Genomic DNA, 26,626 nt, shown 5'->3' with positions numbered 1-26,626 from the left:
GTCATCTCGCTTGATCTTAAGTTAAAGTAATCTTAGAATCGGCTTTCACACCGAAATCACTTTTATCGTATGAACACAGTTTTAATCGTCGAAAGTTTACCGCTGCACTAATTCACCTTCCCTCCCCCCCCCCCCCTCCCTCCCCCCCACTCTCTTAATACTCTTGATCCTAACAAATAATAATTTCCACAACTAATACAATATTCCAGTATCCCATTAGTAATTATAATTTTTCAAAGAGTAAATGGTGAAAGATGGGTTTACGATCCAAGCACTTTATTGTGTTTCGGACTTCCAATAGTAGGAAAGGCTCCGTCTTGGTGGGATATGGGCCAAAGATTGATCTATGTCCACGAGATACGTAGATAAATTATGATGGATTACTAGTTAGCTATCACATGCTTATGGCTTTACTAGCACTTAGCAATCTCGTATTCTCTTATTTACCTGTTTCAAGTGATTTATTTAACTATATATATATATATATATATATATATATATATATATATATATATATATATATATATATATATATATATATATATATATATATATATATATATATATATCACCAGTTCGAGTCTCCCGACTTCTTGTCTTCTCCACCATGGCTGCTGCCGGTGATTCCCTTTCTCAGCCCTCGCCTCTCACGCCGAGTCCCCCGCTGCCACTGGTCCCAAACCCTTCTCCACCCTCAAAGACGCGATCCGCCCCGAATCCGAACCTGACCGTTTCGCGGAACTCTTCCAGTCCTCCGTCCACCTTCCCTGCTTCCACTCCCAGCGTCGCGCCCCCTCTTCGTCCTCACCGTCCGGAAGCTCGCCCGTGCCCGCCGCCCCGACCTCGTCGACCGCCTCCTATCCGACCCCAAGTACCCCGAGTCCGAGGGCTTCATCATTCGTCTCATCTCCCTTTACTCTGCCGCTGGCATGCCTGACCACGCCGCCGCCGCCGCCCCTTCAACCGCATACCAGACCTCCTTGGCAGGCCCCGCTCCGATAAATCCCTCTCCGCTTTCCTTTCCGACTACTTCAACAATCGCCTATTTGATCTCATCATCGAGACCTTTGACCGTGCACCGAGGGAACTCTGTATTGCTCCCGGCATCGTCTCTTATAATATTCTGCTTCGATCTGTGTGTGAAAAAGGTGATTTTGAAACCGCCCGCAATGTGCTCGACGAAATGAGCAATAAAAGAGTTCAGCCGGATTTCGTTTCTTACAAGACTCTCTTGGATGGGTACTTGAACGAAGGGGATGTCGATTTGTTTAAAGAGATTCTGAAGGAAGCCTTGAACAAGGAATTGAAACCTAATGTTGTTGCCTACAATTGTAGGATTTCCAAGTAGTATCAAAATTCAGATAACTTTAAAGCCGAGGAATTGCTCAATGCGATAGCACCAATTTACCATATTGATCTCAAAATCACGAAGATGAAGGAACCTCTATTCCAAGAAAAATTGTAACGGACCAACTTCTATAATAGAAAGTTTTAATGGTGGATGCTAACTTTGCCAATTTAAGGAAGCCTAGCATCGATATATATTCACACACAATGGGACAGCTCTGACAAGACCGAACTTTGATTTTGGAATCATCGATTTTGATTTCTTGAAATTAGGAATCGAAACCATCGGTTTTGATATTATTCATCGAACACCTTCCAGCCACAAGGACAAGTGCGTTTCACAAATGAAGATATTATTCATCAAACACCTTCCGGCATCAAGTACAAGTGCGCATCACAAAAGAAGAAGAAGGCGAGTTTATTCTCAGACCGAGTTGTGCAAAGATGATGCAGAAAACTCCAGTGGTTCTAACTCTTCACCAACTGATGAATGTTGATGGGGTTGGCTATCAATGGCGGTCCATAGAGTGCCAGCTGAGCCATCGTTTTGTGCAAAGCCTGGGAGGGATGACTCAAGTCCCAGAAGGCGTATTGGTCACGGTTGCTGCAGTATGTGGAGTTGGGCAGGCAGGCAGACTCGGCGTTCAATCTCCCACCTCCACAGCACGCAGCTTTGAGCTCCGTAAACCCTGGAGATAGCAGCATCATCAGGTCAACTGCTTGCAGGAAAAGATAAATGGTGAAAGTGACAATTTTCTGCGAGATGCATACTCACCATATTTTTGGGGATCAGAGAAGATTTGGGTGAACATTTCATATAAGTCTCCGAACGAGTACTGGAATCCCTTCAATGACATGCCGAGGTCCTTCAGGAGAGCCTTTGTGGCAGTCTTGAAGCGTAGACAAAGATCATTTAAATCTTCGTTGCAGCCATACGAAGAAATTGCGACTCTGACCATCGGAACACACCCAATCGGTGCAACTCCCAGGACTGCAAATTTTCGTGCTCCGAGATCATATAGCCTCTGCCATAATTATAACTTCAGTCAGCGTTTATGATCATTATGACTTGCGATTTAGTGTTCTCACGTGAGCTCTTTACTTGCTTGTAACATATAGGATATATAATAGAGAGAGCGAGAGGGTGAGAGGAGACCTCTATTTGATGCTTGAACTTGTCGAGTAGAAGAACGACGGCTTCATCCTTCTGAGTGCTGTTTCCAGGACTGAGAAGAGAATACAGCGCGTAGATGTCATTGCTCCCAACGATCAAGTGAACGAGAGACTTCTCCAGGAAGACAGCAGCAGACTTCTTCCCTAATCTTTCCGTGAGGTTCGCCGCAACCTGCTCGAAGTCTTCAATCTGTGTCGCCATGGCGATCACATCTCCGCCCTGCCACCATCAGGTCATCAAAGACAGTCACTGACAGTAGTCCACAACACCGTATCAATCTCATCACCGAAGACTTAACTGTGGTATCGAGAATCCCTGCCCCACCAGATGCGAAGTTTACTCCTCTCAGCATCTGATTCCCATTGGAAAGAGAAAGGAAAGGTGGCGGGCTCATCGCTAAGCCTACTGCTTTGGCTTTAAGCAGCGCGAAGCAAACAAGTTAGAATAAGCGGAGGAAAACACTGCAAAGTCGACATTAGAACTGAAGTAATGCATACCGACGTAATCGGCGTAGTTGAAGCCATTGGTGAACCTCCCGGTGGGAGTTCGTCCAGGGTAATCGATTCCCCAGGGAGGGAAGTTGACCTTCGGTGCATCGCTGGGCAAGAAGTTGTTGTTCCCGACGTCGACGAGGGAGTCTCCGAACACAAAGACCGCAGGTGAAACTGCAGCTGTCGTTAGCGTGGAGAGAGCAACCAAGAACAGGTTGAGGAGGAGGAAGGTGGTCGTCTTCTTCGCCATCGGCAACGAACTTAAGGTTGTGATTGCCACATGGCTGTACCTGCTATATACAAAATTTGGAGAAGAAATTGCTTCTATTCCAAGTTACATGTTGGTCAAAATTGATACGTGCTTTGACTGTGACGTTGATTTATTTGTGGTGCAGGAATTGTCGTGCTTGTTGTTTCTTCCTGTTCCACATAATAATCAATGTGCAATTGACCGACTTTCTTCTTAGGCCAAAATGATCTTATTATGATGGTATATGTAGCTTCTTAAATGACCATTAAATAAGCGTTATTCGATGAGCTAAATGTAGCGTGTATAATTTGATTATTTTATGTAAACTCTTCATCTTTCGTTATCTCACTCATACCAATATTTCCAAAACTAATATGAAATTAAGATCGTAAGATTTTACCTGCATAATCCCTCTTTTTAGATCATATTTAGCTCATTAGAAAGCATCGAATTTTGGATGTGAATACACATTAGCACAAGAGACACCAACTAAGAGTCGGAGTCATCCAACCATATCAAATCAATGGTTGCGGCAACAAAATCTATCATGTGGAAGAATCAAAAGAAGAATCCTGTGAGCAGATCAAGACAGACATGCGATGTTTAGGTAGATAGATAACACGTAAAAAATCACAAACTTGGTCAAAAGTCCTCAATGTTGATTGTTTGATTGAGACATTGTCCAAAAAAATATAAAAAAACTGAAGACTAACATTACCTGTCAAGACAAAAAAAAAGACTCACATGTTAAGTAAAACTTATCATAGATGATTACTTTCTTTTAAAATATGTAAATTTTTTATGCATTCAAAACATATTTTTAAAATATATATAAATTTCAAATACTTTCCTTTTGCTTACACAAAAACCTAAACGTTACATACACCTCAAAATCATGAGTTATTAGTATAAAATACTCGAATACCAAATTTTTCATCATGCTTATACAGTTTACAGAAATATTTGTTTCATATATATTTCAAATCATGTCATCTTTCTAATACTTTTAAAAATTAAATATATATTTATAATAAAAATATAAATATAACTAATGTCTAATAAAGCATAGATAACCATTTACTTTTCATAGATCATAGATGAGCATAAATATAACTAAGGATTATAAGTATAAGTCTAACTAAAATATTAAAATAAAATTCATAGTAATATTGATGGCTACAATAATATTATATCCTACTAGTAAGTCTTAAAACTATGTTCAACCCATGTGATATAGATAACACATATCTTCGGCCTAAAGAACTAGTTTATGAAAAATATCGCTAATCTATAACCTCATTGGTATGATTTAGATCATAATCATCTTAATTATAAAATTAATATATTACGAAAAATAACATATTAATTGTATTTTTACAAAACTAAAGGTATAATAAAAATTTTTTGCATACCTTTTCAAAATTAATGTAATCATATATCATTTTTCTAGTCCTTTCAAATATAATGCTTAACATTCATATGAATTATGAAAAGATAACTTAAAAGTGCTTATAAAACAATAACAAAGTTCAAATCATATGCTTTTGACATTTAAATTCTTTTATAATAATTTTAAATAATATATAAATCATTTCTATTCATAAATATTAAACACATGCATTAATAGTTTTAGAAACAAACTAGATGGAGTCATTGGATTGATCATATATTCTCGTTATCACATACATAAAAATATAAATTTATTTCCTTTCCTATTCTTATTTTCTAAAACAATCATTTTTTCTCATTTTATTTCCTACATAATATATATATTTAATTAACTAAGAATATTAAAATTCATCTAACTATAATCCAAAATATAAATCTAATTAATAAAAATTTAAGAAAATTTAAAATCATACCTAATGTAATCTTCTTGAGTTTGATCTAAATCTAATTGATATGTGAACAATTCCTCAATACATATTTCTTAATTTTTTTCTTTTATTTTTTTTCTTTTTCTTCTCCTCTTCCTTTCTTTCTCTTCTCCTCGCTCACACCGGAGACATCTTCCTCCCTTTTTTCATTCTTTTCTTTCCATTCTCCTCCTATTCTCCTTCTTTCCTTTCCCTTCTTCTCTTTTTCTCCTCTGTTCTCGCAGCCGACGCCATCTCCCAATCTTTTATCTCTCTCTCTCTCTCTTCCCCCTTTTCCCCGTGTGTCTTTTCGTCCCTTCTCTTGATCTACATTGGAGGCGAGAGAGGAGTATTTTTTACACTTTACTCCGTGTTATATCTTTATTTACAATCAGCTCCTTTGCTAAAATTAAGCTTGGATGTACGTACCACGAACAATCGTGGCTTAGTACTCGAAAGATACCAAAATGAGAACTCAGGCCCCAAACAAAACTGATTGTTAGGAAAACGATAGACTTAAACATGGGATAATAATTTTATATTTTTATATGATTTAATATCTAATTAATTTATGGTCTTAGGATATTTGAGTGTATGATTTAGAATTTATTTTTCAAAATCTATATAAATACATATTAGCTCAGTGAATAATATTATCCCTTTTATAATAATTTTTAATTTTTTTATAATCAGAGCCTTTTTGCTTAGAGCAACTCTCTTTCTTCCTCGCTCTCTTTTTTTTTTTTACCCACTAATTTGTTGACTATTGTTATTCTTTTTTCTTGATCTCCTTATTAACTCTTAATTTTTATTTTTTGCTTTTGAATTCTAATATTGCACGGAGGATAATGACGTGTGACTCCCTACTTTCAACAATAACTAATTTCTTATTATTTTCTTACAATTTTTAAATCAAAGAGAATTATAATTTATTATGATGCTTGTCTTAGTAATAAAAGTCATAGACTACCTTTTATAACATCTTCCATATCCTACTCAAAACCACTTAAAATTATTCACACTGATGTTTGAGGGACTATCCTAACCACTTCCTTTAATAATTTTAGATTTTATATTATTTTAATATATTACTTTACTAAATATATATGACTATATCCTCTTAAAAACAAATTTGAAGTCATTACAATCTTTACTCATTTTAGAAAGATAGTCGAGAATTTTTTATAATCTACCATTAAAATAATTTACTATGATGGAGGAGATGTATACCAAACTCTAACAATTTGCCTCTTATCATATCTTAGAAAATATCTCATGTAACCATCGTACACACATCAACTAGTTAACTATGTTGAACGAAAACACCGATATATAGTTGAAATCGGTCTTACCCTCTTACACTTAGTCTCTATACTGTTAACTCTTTGGTTAGTAATATTTTAAACTGCAGTCTACCTCATTAATCGTATGCTCACCCCAATTCTATAACTTCAATTATCATTTAGAAAACTATTTTACAAAACTTCAAACCTTCAAAAACTTAAAAGTATTTGGTTATTTAGGTTATCCGTGCTGTGCCCCAATATTTCACATAAGTTAAAATCAAGATCCAAACTTTGTATATTCATTAGGTATCCCCTTAAATATAATGTTTTTTAGTGTTATGATCCCCAAATTCGAAAGGTCTTTGTATCATATCATATTATTTTTATAAATATATTTTCCTTCCGAAATCTTACTCCTTTAACATGTGAGTCATTACAACAATCATGCATCATTGGATTTATATAAGTACACCTCTCACCACATCAATTAGTAGTTTTTTTCATGACCTACACTCCCTTATTACTCTAGTTTCACAACACCTCACTTTCTCTATAACTTCTTTATCTATCTTTCCACAAACTCACTTTGTAGTACATAATAAAACAATGCTAACAGCACCATAAATGATGTCTTTGTCCTCTCATCGATCACATGACATCGAAGTGCATCAACCTGATCTAGTACTTGTTACTAACTCTTCATCAATTCTCATGCTTTCAACACAACCAATAGTAGCACCCAACCTAGACATCACATGACAATACAGTTAAAAAATAATATCTTCAAATTATGTCAAATCTTTAAACTTCATGCTACCACAACTCTTCACCTAAGCCTATTGAACCTATAATTATCACCTAAGTCCAAATATTTGTATACTAGCGCAAAGTTATATGTGAGGAATATGATGTACTTTTCCTAATGCCACATAGACCCTTGTACCATCAGGTATAAGTGAATTTTACGAATTAAGTAAAATCAAGATGGATCTATTGTCAGATACAAAGTATATCTAGTGGTCAAAGGGTTTCATAACAACCAAGTGTTGATTCATAAATGCTTTTAATCCAATTTGACTTATCCTAAGTTTGATTCTTATTTAAGGCTAGTATGTATGCCAACTAGATATTAACAATGTTTTCTTATAACGGATCTTAATTGAAGATTTTTTTTATACGATAACCCTTTTCTTCAACTATCCTTAATATGAAAATCATGTTTATAAACTATAAAAAGCTATTTATTGACTTTGTCAAACTCCAAAAGCATCGTATACCGAATTTGGTTTATTTTTTTTTGTTAATAGACTTCATCAACTCAAAGTATGATGTTTTTTTTTTCTACGATAATAAAAAAATATATTATATATCTATTGGTTTATGTAGAATACATTATCATCATATCTAATAATTTCATAGAGATTTAATTGATTCAATTTTTGGAAGAAGAAATGCATGCAGATAGATGAAAAGTTGGTAAAATCCATATGTTTGTTAAGTGCGCACCACGGCAAGAAGTGATGAACTGCAGACTTTTTGAGCTCCAAGATGGACCTCAAACAGACTATGGTAGAGGAATGAATCCAGTGATGTATGTTTTCCGCCATAACGATCTTATTCATCGAACACCTTCCAACCAAGGACGAAGAACCGCCATAAAGATATTATTCATCAAACACCTTCCAGCATCAAGTACAAGTGCGCATCACAAAAGAAGAAGAAGGCGAGTTTATTCTCAGACCGAGTTGTGCAATGATGATGCAGAAAACACTCCACTCCAGTGGTTCTAACTCTTCACCAACTGATGAATGTTGACGGGGTTGGCGAACAATGGCGGTCCATAGAGTGCCAGCTGAGCCATCGTTTTGTGCAAAGCTTGGGTGGGGTGACTCCGGTCCCAGAAGGCGTATTGGCTACGGTTGCTGCAGTATGTGGAGTTCGGCAGGCAGGCAGACTCGGCGTTCAACCTCCCACCTCCACAGCACGCAGCTTTGATCTCTGTAAACCCTGGAGATAGCAGCATCATCAGGTTAACTGCTCGCAGGAAAAGATAAATGGTGAAAGTGACAATTTTCTGCGAGATGCATACTCACCATATTTTTGGGGATCAGAGAAGATTTGGGTGAACATTTCATATAAGTCTCCGAACGAGTACTGGAATCCCTTCAATGACATGCTGAGGTCCTTCAGGAGAGCCTTTGTGGCAGTCTTGAAGCGTAGACAAAGATCATTTAAATCTTCGTTGCAGCCATACGAAGAAATTGCGACTCTGACCATCGGAACACACCCAATCGGTGGAACACCCAGGACTGCAAATTTTCGTGCTCCGAGATCATATAGCCTCTGCCATAATTATAACTTCAGTCAGCGTTTATGATAATTATGACTTGCGATTTAGTGTTCTCACGTGAGCTCTTTACTTGCTTGTAACATATAGGATATATAATAGAGAGAGCGAGAGGGTGAGAGGAGACCTCTATTTGATGCTTGAACTTGTCGAGTAGAAGAACGACGACTTCATCCTTCTGAGTGCTGTTTCCTGGACTGAGAAGATAATACAGCGGGTAGATGTCATTGCTCCCAACGATCAAGTGAACGAGAGACTTCTCCAGGAAGACAGCAGCAGACTTATTCCCTAATCTTTCCGTGTGGTTCGCCGCAACCTGCTCGAAGTCTTCAATCTGTGTCGCCATGGCGATCACATCTCCGCCCTGCCACCATCAGGTCATCAAAGACAGTCACTGACAGTAGTCCACAACACCGTATCAATCTCATCACCGAAGACTTAACTGTGGTATCGAGAATCCCTGCCCCACCAGATGCGAAGTTTACTCCTCTCAGCATCTGATTCCCATTGGAAAGAGAAAGGAAAGGTGGCGGGCTCATCGCTAAGCCTACTGCTTTGGCTTTAAGCAGCGCGAAGCAAACAAGTTAGAATAAGCGGAGGAAAACACTGCAGCGTCGACATTAGAACTGAAGTAATGCATACCGACGTAATCGGCGTAGTTGAAGCCATTGGTGAACCTCCCGGTGGGAGTTCGTCCAGGGTAATCGATTCCCCAGGGAGGGAAGTTGACCTTCGGTGCATCGCTGGGCAAGAAGTTGTTGTTCCCGACGTCGACGGTGGAGTCTCCGAACACAAAGACCGCAGGTGAAACTGCAGCTGTCGTTAGCGTGGAGAGAGAAATCAAGAACAGGTTGAGGAGGAGGAAGGTGGTCGTCTTCTTCGCCATCGGCAACGAGCTTAAGGTTGTGATTGCCACATGGTTGGTACCTGCTATATACAAAATTTGGAGAAGAGATTGCTTCTATTCCAAGTTACATGTTGGTCAAAATTGACACGTGCTTTGACTGTGACGTTGATTTAATTGTCGTGCAGGAATTGTCGTGGTTGTTGTTCCTTCCTGTTCCACATAATAATGAGTGTGGAATTGGCCGAGTTGCTTCTTATGCCAAAATGATCTTATGATGATGGTATTTCTAGTTTCGTACATGACCATTAAATGAGTGATATATGAAGTACTTTCCTCTCTTCGAATAATTATGTTGGTGTTATAATGGTCTTTCTAGTTTCATCTTATTATTTTGATGATATTTCTTATTTCGTAAATGATTATTTTTAATTTATGTAATTTGGTGTTTCCCATTTGAGGTCTATTGGGTACCTCTTTAGTTGTGATAAGTACACATTGCTTCATCAAATATGTATACGATCTTCTAGAAGTATCTGACTATTAGAAATCGAATATTGATTTGCCAGATACAAATTAAGCTCAAAAAGCTTAGACTCATATCTTCTGAGTTAAATATAATCTATGTAATTCAATTCTTTTAATCACTAATTATGTAAATTATTCATCTTTTATTATCTCATTCATACGAATATTTTCAAAAATAATATGATATTAAGATCATAAGATTTTACATGCAGAAGCCCTCTCTTTTATCATATTGAGCTCATTACAATGCATCAAATTTTTGGATGAATTCAACTAAGAGTTGGTGTCATCCAACTTTATCAAATCAATGACTCTGGCAACCAGATACATCTTCTGGAAGAATGAAAAGAAAACTGATGATGTGAGCCGATCAAGACAGACTACTTGCAATGTTTAGAAAATGGAAAACACGTGAAAAATCACAAACTAGGTCAAAAGTCCGTAATGTCGATTGTTTGATTAAGACATTGCAAAAAATAATGAAGACTAACATTATTTGTCAAGAAAGGAATGCGTATGAAGTTAGCCGCCACGTTCATAGCTCGACATGTGGTGAGACTCGAATGATCTGATAGCTATCAAAATCCAACCGTAACAGTTCATCAAGAAGTTTATTGTTCATGCTGTGGAATTTTTTTTCATTTCAATCATTAACAAGTTTGCTGAAATACCCTATTGAAATATAAGTTCATGAGAAAATATCAAATCTCATATTTATAAAAAATAAATTATTATTTTAATATTTATAATTTATAATAATAAATATTTTTAAATAAAAAATCATGTCATTTTGGTAGAGCCACAAGTGATAAAAAAAAAAAATCTCTTCTATCCAAAGCCTCATATTTATTATAAATTAGTATGTTATTTTAAAAATAAATATATATCAACATAGATAGGAACTTTTAAAAAATTATAAAATTAATTTTTATATTTATCAAACATATATAAATGTCGATAATTTAATATAAAATAATAATATATTAATTTATTATTAAACTCATATATAAAAATAATAATTCTTATATAGTAAATAAAATCATGTATCAATCATATGCCACACATCTTGATAACATATTTGATAGTTAAATAACAAATGTATACATCTATCATGTGATATCTCTCACTCACATATCTTGATGGAGAGAACCTCATATTACACTCCGAACAACAAATAAAGTGATATCTCTCACCCACTCAAGTGGAGACACATTCCTCCCAATAACAGATAGATTAATCATACAACTATCATGTCTTATGACCTATTAATATCCATAAGGAATTGCTCAATCTACCATAGATAGAGATATATAAACAATCATGATTATTTATTTATATAGTTCATAAAATCATAAAATCATGAGACATCAATCTTTCAATACTCCTAAATCAATTAAAACCCTAACTAGAATAGCCTAATTAACTTAAACAAAACTTAATTTGATTAGAATCTAATGAAACCAATCTCAAATCGTTATAGAACTAGTATAAAATTATCTTAAACTAATCTAATTTAGATTTGATTGATTTCAATTAGGTCAAATAGGTTTGAACTAATTAAGTTAGTATGAAATCACGCTAAACCAATTTGAATCGATCAAACATATATGATTCAATCAATTAACAAGCTCAAATCAATAAAAGGAGATGAAATTTCACGTCACATGGTTCTAGTCCAAATTGAATTAACTCACTTGAGTCCAAATTGAATTATCAGGTTGGGTTGAGGTACAATGGACTAGATAGAAGGGTGATAATGTGTATAACGCATCTCGCATAGCTGGGCGATGTAATTTTCGGGCTAAGCCGAGTCTTACCATTCAATCGGGCCACACTTATCTCGCGGGTTGGGTCATGCCTAGTCACATGAATTGGACCATGCTTGACCACATGGCTTGGGTCATGCTTGGTCATATGAGCTGAATCGTACTTAGTTACATGAGTTTGAGTCATACATAGCTACATGGGTTACATCGTATATAACTACATGGGTTAGGTTGTACTTGCCCACGTGAGTTCGATCATGCATAACCATATAGGTCAAATCATATGGGGTCAAGTCATACTTAATTATGTGAGCTGAGCTATACCTAGTCACATGAGCTAGATCGATCACATGAGTTGGATCGTACCTGGGCATATAGTCTAGGTCATATCTAACCATATAAGTTGGACCTAACCACATAGACTAGTCTCATTAATCAACTTAACTTAGATCAGACTCCCAATTTGTCCCCTCTTATTAAATTAGATTTTAATAATTTTAATTATTAAATAATAATTTAATATATATGAATTAAATAATTTAGATTCGTGATCTTAAATTTGAAACTAATTAAATCATAAAAATTCTCATATAATTCTTAAAACATAAATATATCTAATTAAATAAATTAAAATTATTGCATTAATCCAAAAATAAAAATTTTAATAATTAAAATAATTTTTGATTTTATTTAAGCTTAATGACTATTATAAATCAAATAATTATTCTAACATCATAAATCAAGTATCATTGTTTATTAATTATAAATTTTTAAAATTTAAATATTATTATGCATCATAAAATTCTAATAATCCTAACATTCAAAATTTCAAAATATTAATCAAAATTGTTTAGAAAAGAGTAAAGAATCTTACTTCTTCTCAAAGATCTTTCCTCGATCCTTACACCAATGAAGGATGAGGCTTCCATAAATAATAATTTAATTTTTTTTATTTTTTTATTTTACTTTAATACAAAGATAGAATTATAATATTTATTTCTTATTATTCACACATAAAAACGAAATTTGATCTATGTGCTTTTTAAAATTCACACCACTCATTAGAAAATAAATCGATTAATAATTTAATTAATTAATAAAATTCTTAACTTATCCACATAATTAAGGAAATTATTTTTAATCGTTTTTTAAATCATACTACACAAACAAAAAAAGTTAATAATTTAAATAAAAATATTATATTATTTATAATAATTAATTTATATTAAGGGAGAACAATTATGAGTGATTGAAATAAACTTTCAAATAATATAGAAAATGCACAAGGATTAGATATCAAAGATCTTACAAGATGATCGAGTCGTTAGAGATCTTGTTATTTTCAAAGTACCTCCTTCAAAGGTTACAAAATAGATTTTTGATTCAAGGTTGATTATTGTGGATGATGCTATCATCTCCTCTCCATCTTATCGATTCCTCATCATTAACAAACTGATATGTCATAATCCATCAGACTAACACCTTAATGTTGCTTTAATTAAGAAGTTGACTTAATTGATTGTTACCTCACGTCTCTTATGATCAGAAAAAGTACATAATCATTTTTGATATTTATCCACAACCTTAAATTCAATGGTCTCTTATGATACTATCTCACGAGGGACATGACAAAAAAGGCCTCTTTTGGGTTTGGATTGACATTCGAACAACCAAAAAATATATATTTTTAAATATTTTATTTTAGATTTATTTTACTATATTATTATTTTTTTAATATTGAGTTCGAATTTGAGCCTCAGAAAAAAAAAAAGGATCATATTCCCAATGCATTTCTTATCTTACATAATTCTGATTGCCCTTTGTAGCTCAATTATACCGCTTTCACATATCGCCATCTCGAATGGATCCATCGATCGAGGCGTTCCTATGGCTGCGATGGATCTCCCGCCTCGAATATAGCTTTATACTCTCTAATGTCAACTTAGCAGGATCTAACCGGACAAGATAGAAGCTTATCTTTGATCAACCTGCAGATCGACAACAATCTAACAGACAACTCAAAAACAAACATTAAAATAGGACATCTATGCATCATCGATGTTCAGTGACAAAAACTATATGATAGTCAAGATCAATCCATTATCCATTCTTATCATAGTTCAACAAGTACCATTTTAGAGTTCAATGTCCTCGGATGCAGCAACACATGATGTTTCAAAGAAGGAACAACAACCATCTTAAACTCTGGGTCGTAAGAATTCGTCTCCCAAAGTACTGGCAACAAGAAAACAGCATCAACAGCAAGAACCTTTTCCCCTCCTTCCTCCCTCGTGTTCTTGGCAAGAGCTTCATCAGAGTATGTAACAGCTAGCCTTGGATCTACCACCGGATCCTTAATTTGGCAGACAACTTGGAGACACATACTGAGCCACCCATGCGGATGAAGATTTATATTAGACTTCAGTTGTAATCATGTGTAATAAAGAAAAGAGACCTGTCGGCAGAAATCCTACATCTCTTTCATCACAAACCAAGACTCACATTGCCATCACATGGACCACGGTTTGCTATGGTTCTTGCTGTCTCCCTTTCTGCTCTGTATTTGTTGTGATCTATATATAAGGAAGTAGAGCAGAAGGACCAGAACCAAGTCCCTCACCCTCCTCTTCCGATCCTTCATAGAATTCGAGAAGTGGTTAGCAGAGAAGAAGGCAACAATGGCCAGTTCTACCACAACAGAGAAGACCTTCCATGTTCGTTCAGTGAGTTTGCCTTCCCGAACTCATCCAACTACGCTCAGGGTCGAAGAAGAGCTGCACAAACTGAAGCCTTTTGTAGAATCATCACTTGCATCTCTGTCCTCCATCACAAACGAGGTGATCTGCAATGGATTGAAAGATCTTGCTGCTCTGTATGATGGCATCGAAGATCTTCTTCACCAACCAAACATCCAGCAAGGCCTACGCCGCTCCAACCAAACAAAAGCTTTGGAGGAGGATGTTGATGGATCAATGAGGTTGTTGGACCTCTGTGGTACCATGAAGGATGCAGTCGTTACATCAAAAGAGCATGCGCAAGATCTTCAGCTTGCGCTTCGAAGAAGAGGTGACAGTTCTACCGGAGAAAAAGTGCAGGCCTACATTTGCTCAAGAAAGGAGACACAGAAGACCATCAAGAAGTGCTATAAAGATTTGAAGCAGATGGATGCCAAATGTCAGTGTGTCTCTCTTACCTCTGAAGATTCAGATCTCCCAGTGATCTCAAGGCTACTGAATGAAGCAAGAATGATCACCAGATCTCTCCTTTTCTCAATCTTGCAATCATTGGTCATGCCAAAAACCAAAGCAACCTGGTGGCCTTTTGCCTCCAAGGCTATGCGAGTGGCATCCAAGAAGGGCTTACTTGGAATATGGCATGCAGATGCCTCCTCCCTATGTGCAGCTCTTCAAGATGCTGATGCTGAGAAGACAATGATGGGCCAAAATCAGTTGAAGGCACTTGAGATCAGTTTTGGAGATCTTGAGAATGGTTTGGAACACTTGTTTCGGAGACTGATCCAGAACAGGGTGTCACTCCTTAACATTCTCAGCCTCTAGATGTTCATCAAACGCTCTGTGCCTGACCCCCATCATTGGCATCCGCATTTTAAAGGATAAGCTGATGAATTCCAATTTTGCATGCATAAGAGATGTAAAATTGTATAGAATAGACGCTTCATGAAATGGAAGTCATTCATCAAGGTGCTCACCTTCATGTGTTGGACATTTTGTTGGCCTCAGATACTTTTTTTGAATGAACTTGTTGCCTTCTCATCCGGTAAATTGGTTTCTGTCAAATTTAAAGAAGAATTTGGATTAGAGATCACAAATTAAGTAGTTCAAGTGTCCAGTTAGAACTGAAGTAACTCAAAGTCAAAGACATCAAGGAAAAGAAACCAAAATAACTATCACGGCTTCTCCATAGGCATAAAAGGTTGGAGATTGACTTGTCAGACAGAGTTGACATCTTACCTTCAATTAAATGACCAAATTCAGTTATATATATGTGTGTGTGTGTGTGCATGCACGCGCGCGAGTGAGGGTTGCAAAAATATGGATTTTAGTGTCGTCAACTATTGCATTACAATCTAATTTTTTGAAAGATAATTGTTTGCAATGCTAGTGTACACAATAATTGTTTGCTAAACTAAGAAAGATACTTAAATTGGTTGTCACCTGGACTGCCATACTTTCTAAGATTCTCATTGTCTCTCCAAACTTGAATGGCTATTATACACAAGGAATCAAGATGAACAAATCATATGTATGTTATATGCTTCTTAAAACTCAGCAAAGCTGGTGTTTGGTTTTTTGTAGATGTAGCTTAGCCAGATGACACTAACATCTCATAGATGCAAATAAATGGCTCTTTTGGATCCATTCAAAGATTGTTTATCTATTTATCACTGTAAAAATTATTATAATAGCACTTTAGGAGCTAAAGTATGACAGAATAAGCGACAGAATTCATATAAAATACGCTTCAAAAGAATATATAAGAACAAAGACAATAATGATAAATAGCATATTATACAAAATCCTACAGGATTTAACAACAAAAAGAATTTAACTATCTTACTTGGACAGGAAACAGCTGGTTAAAAAGTACCCATAACTTAAAACTCAAAGATGCTTTATGCCAAGACAAAAGGTTTCTGACCTCGACAAAGTCATCTTATACATGTGACCAAGAAGCTCCATGTTTGATGATCATATGAAAAGATGCTTTCTGTAAGACAAAAATGATTTAGAAAGCATGTTCCAGATCTATTAGCATATATTTACTACTCTTGCTGCTGGAGAACTGGTAGACAATCGGTGGAACAAGAAGACTACAGAGCATGCTTGGAGATGGAAACAAAGACATGATAGGTGTCTGAATTGCCAAGATGCAATATGAATACAATGTATTCTGTTGTACAAGCAAAGATTCAAAACACCAAGGGGCTTAGTCAGCCATGATTCCTTGTGCGGCGCCCCGCCACCCCCGGCGCCTCCGGTCTCCACGGTGTTAAATGTTTTACACGCATAGTTTAACCAAAGGAATAACATATTCTCCATGGTGCTGTTAAGTGTCCATGACAGCAATTCATGCTATATGATGTGGGGTTTACCAACCCCTAGTTTTAAGGCGTTTGCCACAACAGTCATAGACGCACAACTCACATAAAACACTGCTTAGATCGAACTGCAACGTTGATCAGATGAATGGAAACTCAGACATATCTTCATGAGTTTAAATCACTAAATACATGCCTCATCTAGAGAGCAATTCGTTTGTGATATCATATAAGTTTATAGTTTAAGTCATAACACATTGACTCTAATGAATAATATTACAATCCAGGTGAGAGGTTGCATGATTCATCGATCACCTCTGCCTACTGGTACAAGGACTTCAAAGCTTGCTTCCACCCTTCCTAAAGATGCTTCCCATGGCCTTGGCCTTCTCCCTAAGTATAAACTTTTGAGTCTTCCCGGTGGAAGTCTTTGGTAGATCCTCAAACACAACTGTTCGGGGAGCCATGTAATGAGGTAATCGAGCACGGCAAAACTTCATAATATCCTCTGCACTGATATTAACACCATCCTTCAGCTTGACAAATGCACAGGGTGTCTCACCCCAGTAGTCATCAGGCCTTGCAACTACTGCTGCTTCAAGCACTGTCGGGTGGCTGAAGAGCACTGACTCCACCTCAATTGAGCTTATATTCTCCCCACCTGATATTATAATGTCCTTTGATCGATCCTTGATCTGTATATAGCCATCTGCTTGCCTGACTCCAAGATCCCCTGATCGATACCATCCTCCACTCATAGCATCCATTGTTGCATTTAGATCCTTATAGTACCCATTCATCACTGTGTTGCCTCGGAACATCACCTCTCCGATCGTATGCCCATCAGCAGGAACACTCTTCATGGTGACCGGATCTTTTATGTCAATCTCCTCCATTCCAATGTGATGAAGCCCCTGGCGGGCCTTCAGCTTCGCTCTTTCCTCGAGGGGTAATGCATCCCACTCAGGTTTCCAAGTACATACAGTTGCTGGACCATAAGTTTCAGTGAGACCATAAGCATGAGTGACAGTAAAACCCAGCTCTTCCATCTTGGACAAGACTTGGGAAGGGGGAGGTGCAGCACCAGTCATCACTCCTACTTTTCCAGGAAGTGGTTTTCTTTCTGTGATTGGCGCATTTATGATCATATTAAGGACTGTTGGTGCACCGCCCAAGTTGGTTACCTTGTGAAGGGCAATCATATCAAATATGGCCTTTGCTGTAACATTTCGGAGGCAGATATTGATGCCTCCTTGAGCTGCCATGCCCCATGCAAGGCACCATCCGTTGCAATGGAACATGGGTACAGTCCACAAATAAACTGGCATTGTTGTTATGTCATTGGAAAGAATCGTTGCGATGGCATTCAGGTATCCACCTCTGTGACTATAGATGACTCCTTTTGGCTTTGAAGTAGTGCCAGAAGTATAGTTTATCGAGATTGGATCGCATTCATCATTGGGCCATTTGATCTCAAAGTTAGGAGGGGCAGTTTGCAGAAGGGTCTCATAATCTGCATTAAGTGACATATGAACACCTCGGACTATGGGAATGGAGTCATTAAAATCCGAGATTATGATCATAGTGGGAGGGTTGATGTTGGACTCAGAGAGAAGCTTTAATGCTCCCTGGCCAATTTCAAGAAGGTGGGAGTCGACAAAGAAGATCTTTGCCTCTGAATGCTTAAGTAGAACAGAGACCATGGCTGAATCATGCCGTGTATTGAGTGTGCAGAGAACAGCACCGGCCATTGGGACAGCAAAATGTAGCTCATACATAGCTGGAACATTTGCGGCAAGCACAGCAACCTGGTTGTAACAGTAATTAACAATCCCTAGATTAACTATGAATAAGATCTTGAAAGAAGGTATGTGAATACAATTTTAACTATTATTAACAGAGGGCATGCGAATACAATTTTAACTACAAAAAGATGCATCTCTATTGAAAAATCCAGATTGAATAGTATATTGAAGCACAAGTGATAGGTCTCATGCTCAAGTCCACATGTAAGCATCATGTACCTCATTTAATGTAATGTAATTTTTTTTAAAAAAAAAATAATTTAAAAGAATAACAAAAGATGCATTTTATTAATCTTCTTCATCATGAATAATGCAATAACTATGACCTGAATGACACTCTCAGTCCATGCCTGAGTACAGGATAATAATTACAGACATGATCTTGGAGCATATAATTGTGACTTCTTTATCATGATTTTGATAAATACAAATGCAATAAGATAGTAAAAGCATTAGTTTAAGAGTGATGAACTGGAGGACGGACGACGAACATTTCAGATATTGTCATAGTTTACCTCCATCTAGCAAATATTGCAACGTAATATTTACAAGACGTACTAGAAGCCAGGGTTCTAATTGAAAAGCCAGCAGTTCGATCAAGTTTAAAATCTGAGGTATTAGAACGATTCCCGAACAAAAGATTTATATCAATTCAAACAACAAAATGAACCAAAAAAAAGCAAATTGAGGTCGAAAAAAATATGAATCGCATGAATTAATCTTATGTATTGGCCTAAATCATGGGCATGCCACTGTGACGGCGTCATCCATGAGTCCAAATAATGCTATTATTTCACATGAAGGAAACTCACAGTCTGAAGTCTTGAGATCCACATAGCTACTGCCAGTAACTGATACTAAAAGGGAATAGAGAAAACAAGGAATCATATGACTCTATGCTACAGACCAGAGTTGATAAGGAGGGAGCTTACGACGTCATGGCGGGAGATGCCGAGGGTGGAGAGGGCGGAAGCGAGCCTGAGGCAGCGATCGCGCGTCTGCTTCCAGGTGTAGGTGGTGGAGCCGTAGATGACGGAGGTACGATCGGCGTAGACAACTGCCGCGCGCTCGAGGAAGCTCAGCGGAGACAGCGGTACGTAATTGGCCGAGCACCGGATGCTGCCTTCCATCGTCCTCCTTCCGCCGAACTCTCTCTCCTCCATCGCCTAGTCTCTCGATCCCAAGGATGAGCGGATTGACCAAACAGGAAAAGGACGTGGAACTCACTAGGTTACACACCTAATCACTAGATCCTAGCCGTCCGCTTTTATCATGGCGAGTCCCGAAATCATTCGAATTGACCATCTGTTGAAATTGTTGAAGAGAATCCGTATCCGTTGATCAAAACTAAATGACGTCATATCGGCCACGTCTTCTATATAAGCAAATGACGCGTGTTGAATATGTAAGCGTATGAGACAGATAAATATTGTCATAGGCTGTTGGAACGATGATTTAGTGCTGTAGCACCTCATCTAAAATATCTCATAGTTTGAAAGGTCATCGACGAACTAAGGCGTTGAATTGATAATTCTAAAAATTATTTTAAAGTAATTTAGAAACTTGAACTATTATTTAAAATAAATGTATATATGCTTTCGAACATTATTGTTGTTGACTCTATTTTTTATTATTATCTTAAAAAATATCGAGTATTTTTTTATATTGTTCTTTAACTCGAAGAGACTAATATTTGTCGCCATTCTGTTCTACGTTAAACCTCGATTTTTCGGATGGATGTTAAACATACATAAAAATCTATCGTAACGATGCACGGTCCAATCAACTACTATACCCAAATCAAGATAGGTTGGGTTAATGGGCTGCATTCCAATAGGCTTTATAGATCCAGATAGGATCCGGATCCGATAACCCTATGGCGGTGCCACTGAATTGGCACTAAGTGATAAGTCCCAATAGTGTAGTATCCCACGGATCGGTGACGTGTCGGCCAAAAATTTTCCGACATCCCGCCCCAATCTCCCCGCCTTAAATTTCACTCCTTAACGTTTTAAAGTTTCGATTTCGCCCGACCCAAAATCCTGCCTCTCTCGGCGTCTCCTTCCCAAACCCTAACCCTAAAGTGACAGGTCCGTCCTTTTTTATTTCTGCCTTTTCGGCCCGCTTCCTTTGTTCCCAGTCGGATCGTGTTGCTGTTGGTCACCATGAGAGGGGGCAAATCGAGGGCCGCGGCGTCAAGCAAGGATGACACCAAGTGAGCCTCTTCTCTCCGGCACTGTGTTTCGTTCTGGTCGTTTTCGGTGTCGTTTGTCATCGATTGGGTTGGCGTTTGTAGGGTGGCGGGGAAGAGAAAGGCGGCCGACAATCAGGGTAAGAGGGCAAAGAGAGGGAAGGCTGGCAAGGACCCGAACAAGCCCAAGAGGCCTCCGAGCGCCTTCTTCGTCTTCATGTAAGTTTCAAAGTTTTGTCTTGTTCTTGTTTTGCTGGTTTTCGTTTCTCTTCTTGTTTATTGTTGGATTTATCTTGGGTTTTCTTCGTGCGTCGTTGTGAAGGGAGGAATTTAGAAAAGAGTTCCAGGAGAAACACCCTGAGAATAAGAAAGTCTCCGTGGTAACCTACTGTCCCTTCTCTCCGTGATGTTATTTTTTGCTCTTGTTTTTTTATTTTTATTTTTATTTTTATATATTTCCTGTGATTAGGTTAGCAAAGCATGTGGGGACAAATGGAAATCCATGTCTGAGGCTGTAAGAGATCTTTCTCTGATGAAAATTTTGATTAAAGAGATATTTTTTCGTTTTTTTTTATGTTCTATGTTATTTATTATTTTTATACAAACAAAATTTTCAGGATAAAGCTCCATACGTAGCAAAGGCAGCCAAGAGAAAGGCTGAGTATGAGAAGATCATTGCTTCATACAACAAGAAGCAGGTATTTCTCTTTTTATTGATGTGGTTTAAAATAATGTATATTTGAGATGTAGGGTGTCTTACCTGTGTCTTGTTCTTTCTGTTTCAGTCTGAGGGTTCTAGTGGTAATGCAAGTCCCGCGGAGGAAGTCGTAGAAGAGGGGTCTAAATCTGAGGTAGATGATGAAGAAGACGGAAATGGAGAGGTTTTGTTCTTTTCCTGTAGTGTTTGGTTTAATTTCTGCGTAAGAAGGAAACCGGTGAAACTTAAATTGTTGCATCATTATTTTTGGAGTGTTGCAGGAAGAAGAGGATGAAGAGTAGCTCGGAGGAGGTGATCGATTGAGGAAGCAATGGTGGGAAGGGCCCTTTTTCTTCTTGCTTTTTCTCCTTTTTTTAAAAATTATTTTCTTAATGTTTTAGGAATTAGATTAGTATAGCTTTTCCATTGTAAGGAAGAAAAGAAATGGCTCATGTTCCTTTGGACGCTTCCATTATGCTCATCCTTTTTGTTAAATTACTATCGACAAAGTATGCAGGGGTTTAACTCATCTTGTTTGGCTTTTCTGACCCAATGATTGTGTAGCATGCAATGCTACAACGATTAAGTTGTTGATTAGTTGTGTCGAATAAAACTATGTTTTCTTTTAAAATTAAGGATAATTACATATTATCTTTTATGGTTATTTAGGATTAACATTTAGGCCTTTATATTTAAAAAATAGAATTGGGATTCTTATATTATGAAAGTGAAATGTTTAATTTTAATTATACTCATGTTATTAATTTTGATAAGAATGAAAAGGGTAAAAAAAGTATTTCATAGATCGTAGGCTATGGTTTGATGGTTGGATCTCTTTTGAAACACCACTATTTCATAGATTGCAATAAGCAAAGGTTCTAACTCAGTTTGTCTCTTGTCGATTTCGTCCCTAGCTCTATCGGTAAAATTTGCATTGCAAGGTGGAGCATTGTCACCTCCTCTATCTCCACCTTCTCATCGTAAGTCCTGTTCTCCTTTTCCCTTCCTTTAAATAGCTCATCCGAAGTAACTATAGGGGATAATTATGAATTATACTCTGAAATTAAAATGAATACTTTTACTGTTCAAAATTTGATTTTTTATATTAATTTATTTCTTTTGTTTGCTAAATACTCTGTAGAAACAAATCAAAGAAAATTATAGTAGTCAAAGGGAGAAAGAATATCCAATTGCAGATATTGAAAAGAATGTCAAGACCACAGCTTCTGGAAAGTTACAGTAGGCAAAGGGAAATGAATTTACTGTAGCTGCTGTTGGAAGAATCAAAGAAAGTATAACGAGGTTCACTTGCAAATGCATGGATCGGAAAAAAAAGGGAAATGAATTTACAACATTTGGCGGTAGAAAGATCAGAGAAATAAAAGAACCGCGCAGGAGTGCACTTCTTAAGAGACCATGCAAACCCACTATCTTAAGTGAACTATCTCATTCCCTTGGTAATATGGAATAAAAATCTCATGCAGGAATTAAAAGTGAAATATAAAGAAATAAAGATCTTGAGAGACCATGCAAACCCACTATTTCATTCCCACTATTATGGAGAAGACCAAAAGCTGTTTCAGTAATGAGACAGACTCGCAAGTGAGAAGTGCATATGACGACACGAGTAATGAAAAAATAGAAGACAGACCACCAAAAGTTTCATTTTCTACCCCTTCTTGTTTTTGAGAAAAGATGACCTTGTTACTATCCTCCAAAAATTACAAAGGAAACAAGAACCTTAAGACTAACTTGGAGATAGGCTTCTGCACATAAAGAAAGCCCTTCAGGGTTCCAGAGGTACAATGTTCTGGTTACTCTTATAACAGATACTCAAGCAAGCTACAAAAAAATATGTTCCAGAAGTCTAACAAAAGTTACCGATGCCTGATGCAGGTTTTCTAGGCTTGAAACAGTTTAAAGGCTTAAAAATTTGAACATTTTGCGCTCTTGAGTGCATCAGAAGGTTTGTCTCTTTACAACACATGTAATTAACAAGGAAATGAACCTTAAAAACTAATGTTTCAAGAATAATTAGCTGAGGTTTCTATACTATTAATGGCTTTAAATGGATCCTTGTGAAACTAACACAAGTAACGTCACATAAACACCTTGAACCACTGTTTTGATGACTTTGTCTACATAGGATGTGATTTGATTTGATAAAGGATTCCTATCAAAAAATTCTGTTATGCTACATTTGGACAAAGTGTACAGAAAATGTATGATATGGATGATCCCAAAACCTGATTTGAAGTGAACTTTGATGCTTTGGTACACCAAAATAGTCCCTCATTTGTAGTGGTAGGAGGATTATATCGGATCACAGAGCTAAATGAGCCTGCTATGGTCGATGTGGCTTAAGCATTTCCGTATATGGTTCTAGAATCATCAAATATTGGCTCAAATTTTCCATTTAACCGGGTTGTGACAAATTTAGTTCATATATGAAGTAACAACCAATGCAGCAGGATCTAATTGTTTTATTAGGTCGTCCATCTTAGTGAGAGCCTCGTGCACTCCGTTTGTATTTTTCACTTGTTGAACAGTTTGAATCTTCTGCGAGTAGAGGCTAAGAGAAAACAAGGAATCGAGGATCTGAAATCATCATTACTTAATTGAAGAGGATAGGGTCGGAAATCTTCCATAGGTTTCGTCTAGCAGTTAGTCACGAGTGATACAGTTTGTAGGTCTACTGATATGGCACTTGTGACAAATTACTACTCATGTATAATTGAGTTGATAGGGGAAGCAATGGATTATCTTCTTTCATTGGAGAAGATGGGGTGGATTCATCTCGGATGAATATAGGCCACTGGGCTTAACTCGGGTTCTTCCTAATGATATCTCAGATTTATGTCATAATCAACTTGTGAGGCAATCAATATTTCTTTATCTTTCTGAAAGACAAGTTACCTATGTATTGAAAAGCTCATGAAAGCATGCAGTAGAATTTGACAAACTTTTACATCAGAATTAAAAGAACAAGATCTACTCTCTTAACTTTTTTTCATTGCATTATCGTTGTATTATAGTGAAAGAAGTTACATGATACATCTTATCGTGCTGAAAGAAAGAATGTCAATACTTAACAACATGCTTCCAACTTTCAAGCGCTACAATCAAAAGCAAAGAAAAACATAGTAAGAAAATGCTCGGTATCAAAAGTGAAGAAGAAACATTGAAAGAGAATGTTCAGTAGTAAACAAGATCTAAATATTGAGTAACTGGAGGGCACACCTTTTCAAGGTTCGAAGGGGAGATCTCGACCAAGTGAACCCTCGAAGCAATCAATCGCCGGGCTTCATATCCGCTGCTGGGACTCGATCAACAGAGCATTAAGCATAATGTGAAAGGCTGCCTCGTATACCACACTGTCGTAGTGCATCCCGTCGGTTGTACAACCCTGTCCGCAGCCCTGGCTCAACAATCCGATATCTAGCAGTAACAACGGCCCCCCGGAGCTTCGCAGGATGGTACTCTCGCTCACCTCGCGGTCATACTCATCCCACACCGTCGCATTCATCCTCGCCCTCTTCTCCTCGGTGTTCAGCATCGAGTTGACCAGCGTCGGCAACCCAAGCCAGAACATGTGGGGCGGCTGTGCCGGTGCGGTGGAGAGCAGTGCGACGGCGGCGCGCTTGAGCGAGACGAGGGACTCGCCGTAGAGGGACGAGTTGGTGAAATGCAGCATGTGCCAGAGGCCGGAGCCGAGGATTAGCACGTCAGGGCGGGAAGCGGGGCTGCGGCGGCGGAGGCCGCGAAGGAGGGCCGTGAGGTTGGATTCGAAGGGGGCCCAGACGAAGTCGAGGGTGAGGCCGCGGGTGGGGAGGGCGGCATGGTAGTCGGAGTGGCGGCGGAAGAGGTCGGCCTCGACGGGCGGGAGGGCGACGGGGTCGAGGAGGAGGCGGAGGAGGGCAAGGGCGAGAAGCCGAGCCTGGGAGTCACCGGCGACGAGGATCCAGGAGCCGTTGAGGAGGTCGGAGGCGTCGGCGCGGGGGAGTCGCTGGAAGCCGCAGGCGGCGGCGTGCGGAGGCGGCGCCCACCGCCAGGTCGGTGGAGAGGAAGGGGATTCTTGATGCCAATCGATGTCGTGGAGGAAAGGGAGGCAAGAGGAGAAGGTAGGCGTGGTAATTGGATCGGAGGAAGAGGAGGATGTGGTACTGATGATGGGAGCGGAGGGAGAGAGGGAGGAGAGGAGGAGAAGAGAGAGGGATGGGAGGTGGGGGGCGAGGTGGACGGCAACGGCGAGTGAGATGAAGAGGGCGCCGCTGAAGAAGAGGACCTTGTTGCGGCTAAGGTGCCACCCGGCCATGCCCAGCGGCACGAAGAGGACGATGCACGCCGCTAGGGCGCCCAGCTGCGCCGCGGCCGCGGGGCCCACCATCGACGACGGATCCAAGGCGGCCGCCGCCTCGCCGATCGGGTCCCTCCTTGCCGTCGGATCTTGGCGGAGGGGCGTCAGAGATCGGCAGCGCACTTGAGGGACGGTGTACCTGCGCAAGCGAGCGAGCGAGCGAGAGAGAGATCTGGACGAGACGGAGAAGCGAATCGGGTGGGGAAGAGCGTCACCCAGATGGGAACAGGCAAGCGGAAGCAGGTAGGATTTGGCCCGGCGCAAGTGAGCCGGAGTAGGACGCGTCGAGCTAACCCGGGCCGCCTCGTTGGGATCTCATTTGGGGCTTGGTGAAGTCAGACCCATTTCAATGGACTCCACAACGTACGATCTAAAATAGACAGTTCAGATCGAGACCTATAGAATGATACACTTCTTTTAACCATTGCACCATTTTGCCATCCACCCGTGCGAACTCTCTTACCTACCTGCCTTGCGATTGGGGAATCATGGGACCCACAACAAGGAAAAGTCAAGTACCAAAAACGTTGATGGCATATATTATTTATAAATTTATCGCAAATCAAAGGCATATATATGGAAGAAAATTTTAATTTATTTTTCCTTCTCGCTTGGTGCTCGGACATCA

General features: G+C 38.4%; 6 protein-coding genes across 6 annotated transcripts; 2 read left to right on the top strand and 4 right to left on the bottom strand.

The window, feature by feature from the left end:
• Positions 1–1,683: 1,683 nt before the first annotated feature.
• On the bottom strand, positions 1,684–3,293 carry LOC135605691 (GDSL esterase/lipase At5g55050-like). Its single transcript, XM_065096083.1, has 5 exons — positions 3,019–3,293; positions 2,820–2,935; positions 2,504–2,740; positions 2,123–2,372; positions 1,684–2,036 (listed from the first exon to the last, which is right to left on the bottom strand). The coding sequence occupies exons 1-5, from the start codon at positions 3,260–3,262 to the stop codon at positions 1,816–1,818; spliced, it is 1,068 nt and encodes a 355-aa protein (XP_064952155.1). The 5' UTR covers positions 3,263–3,293; the 3' UTR covers positions 1,684–1,815.
• Positions 3,294–8,034: 4,741 nt separating this feature from the next.
• LOC135605690 (GDSL esterase/lipase At5g55050-like) lies at positions 8,035–9,659 on the bottom strand. The gene is made up of 5 exons (XM_065096082.1): positions 9,394–9,659; positions 9,195–9,310; positions 8,879–9,115; positions 8,498–8,747; positions 8,035–8,411 (listed from the first exon to the last, which is right to left on the bottom strand). The coding sequence occupies exons 1-5, from the start codon at positions 9,635–9,637 to the stop codon at positions 8,191–8,193; spliced, it is 1,068 nt and encodes a 355-aa protein (XP_064952154.1). The 5' UTR covers positions 9,638–9,659; the 3' UTR covers positions 8,035–8,190.
• Positions 9,660–14,484: 4,825 nt separating this feature from the next.
• LOC103975827 (uncharacterized) lies at positions 14,485–15,662 on the top strand. Its single transcript, XM_009390917.3, has one exon. The coding sequence runs from the start codon at positions 14,568–14,570 to the stop codon at positions 15,444–15,446; it is 879 nt and encodes a 292-aa protein (XP_009389192.2). The 5' UTR covers positions 14,485–14,567; the 3' UTR covers positions 15,447–15,662.
• A 1,431-nt stretch (positions 15,663–17,093) lies between these two features.
• LOC103975828 (butanoate--CoA ligase AAE1) lies at positions 17,094–19,984 on the bottom strand. The gene is made up of 2 exons (XM_009390918.3): positions 19,686–19,984; positions 17,094–18,756 (listed from the first exon to the last, which is right to left on the bottom strand). Exons 1-2 carry the CDS (start codon positions 19,914–19,916, stop codon positions 17,287–17,289), a joined length of 1,701 nt encoding a protein of 566 aa, XP_009389193.2. The 5' UTR covers positions 19,917–19,984; the 3' UTR covers positions 17,094–17,286.
• A 770-nt stretch (positions 19,985–20,754) lies between these two features.
• LOC135605000 (HMG1/2-like protein) lies at positions 20,755–22,170 on the top strand. The gene is made up of 7 exons (XM_065094665.1): positions 20,755–20,968; positions 21,050–21,163; positions 21,267–21,324; positions 21,414–21,458; positions 21,562–21,642; positions 21,730–21,825; positions 21,923–22,170. Exons 1-7 carry the CDS (start codon positions 20,919–20,921, stop codon positions 21,941–21,943), a joined length of 465 nt encoding a protein of 154 aa, XP_064950737.1. The 5' UTR covers positions 20,755–20,918; the 3' UTR covers positions 21,944–22,170.
• Positions 22,171–24,633: 2,463 nt separating this feature from the next.
• LOC135605688 (protein ALTERED XYLOGLUCAN 9-like) lies at positions 24,634–26,291 on the bottom strand. Its single transcript, XM_065096081.1, has 2 exons — positions 24,882–26,291; positions 24,634–24,757 (listed from the first exon to the last, which is right to left on the bottom strand). The coding sequence occupies exon 1, from the start codon at positions 26,026–26,028 to the stop codon at positions 24,946–24,948; it is 1,083 nt and encodes a 360-aa protein (XP_064952153.1). The 5' UTR covers positions 26,029–26,291; the 3' UTR covers positions 24,634–24,757; positions 24,882–24,945.
• Between the last annotated feature and the right edge of the window lie 335 nt (positions 26,292–26,626).

Source organism: Musa acuminata, chromosome BXJ2-2 (assembly GCF_036884655.1).
Source record: "Musa acuminata AAA Group cultivar baxijiao chromosome BXJ2-2, Cavendish_Baxijiao_AAA, whole genome shotgun sequence".
Lineage (NCBI taxonomy): Eukaryota > Viridiplantae > Streptophyta > Magnoliopsida > Zingiberales > Musaceae > Musa > Musa acuminata.
This window is presented reverse-complemented; position numbering and strand designations above follow the sequence as displayed.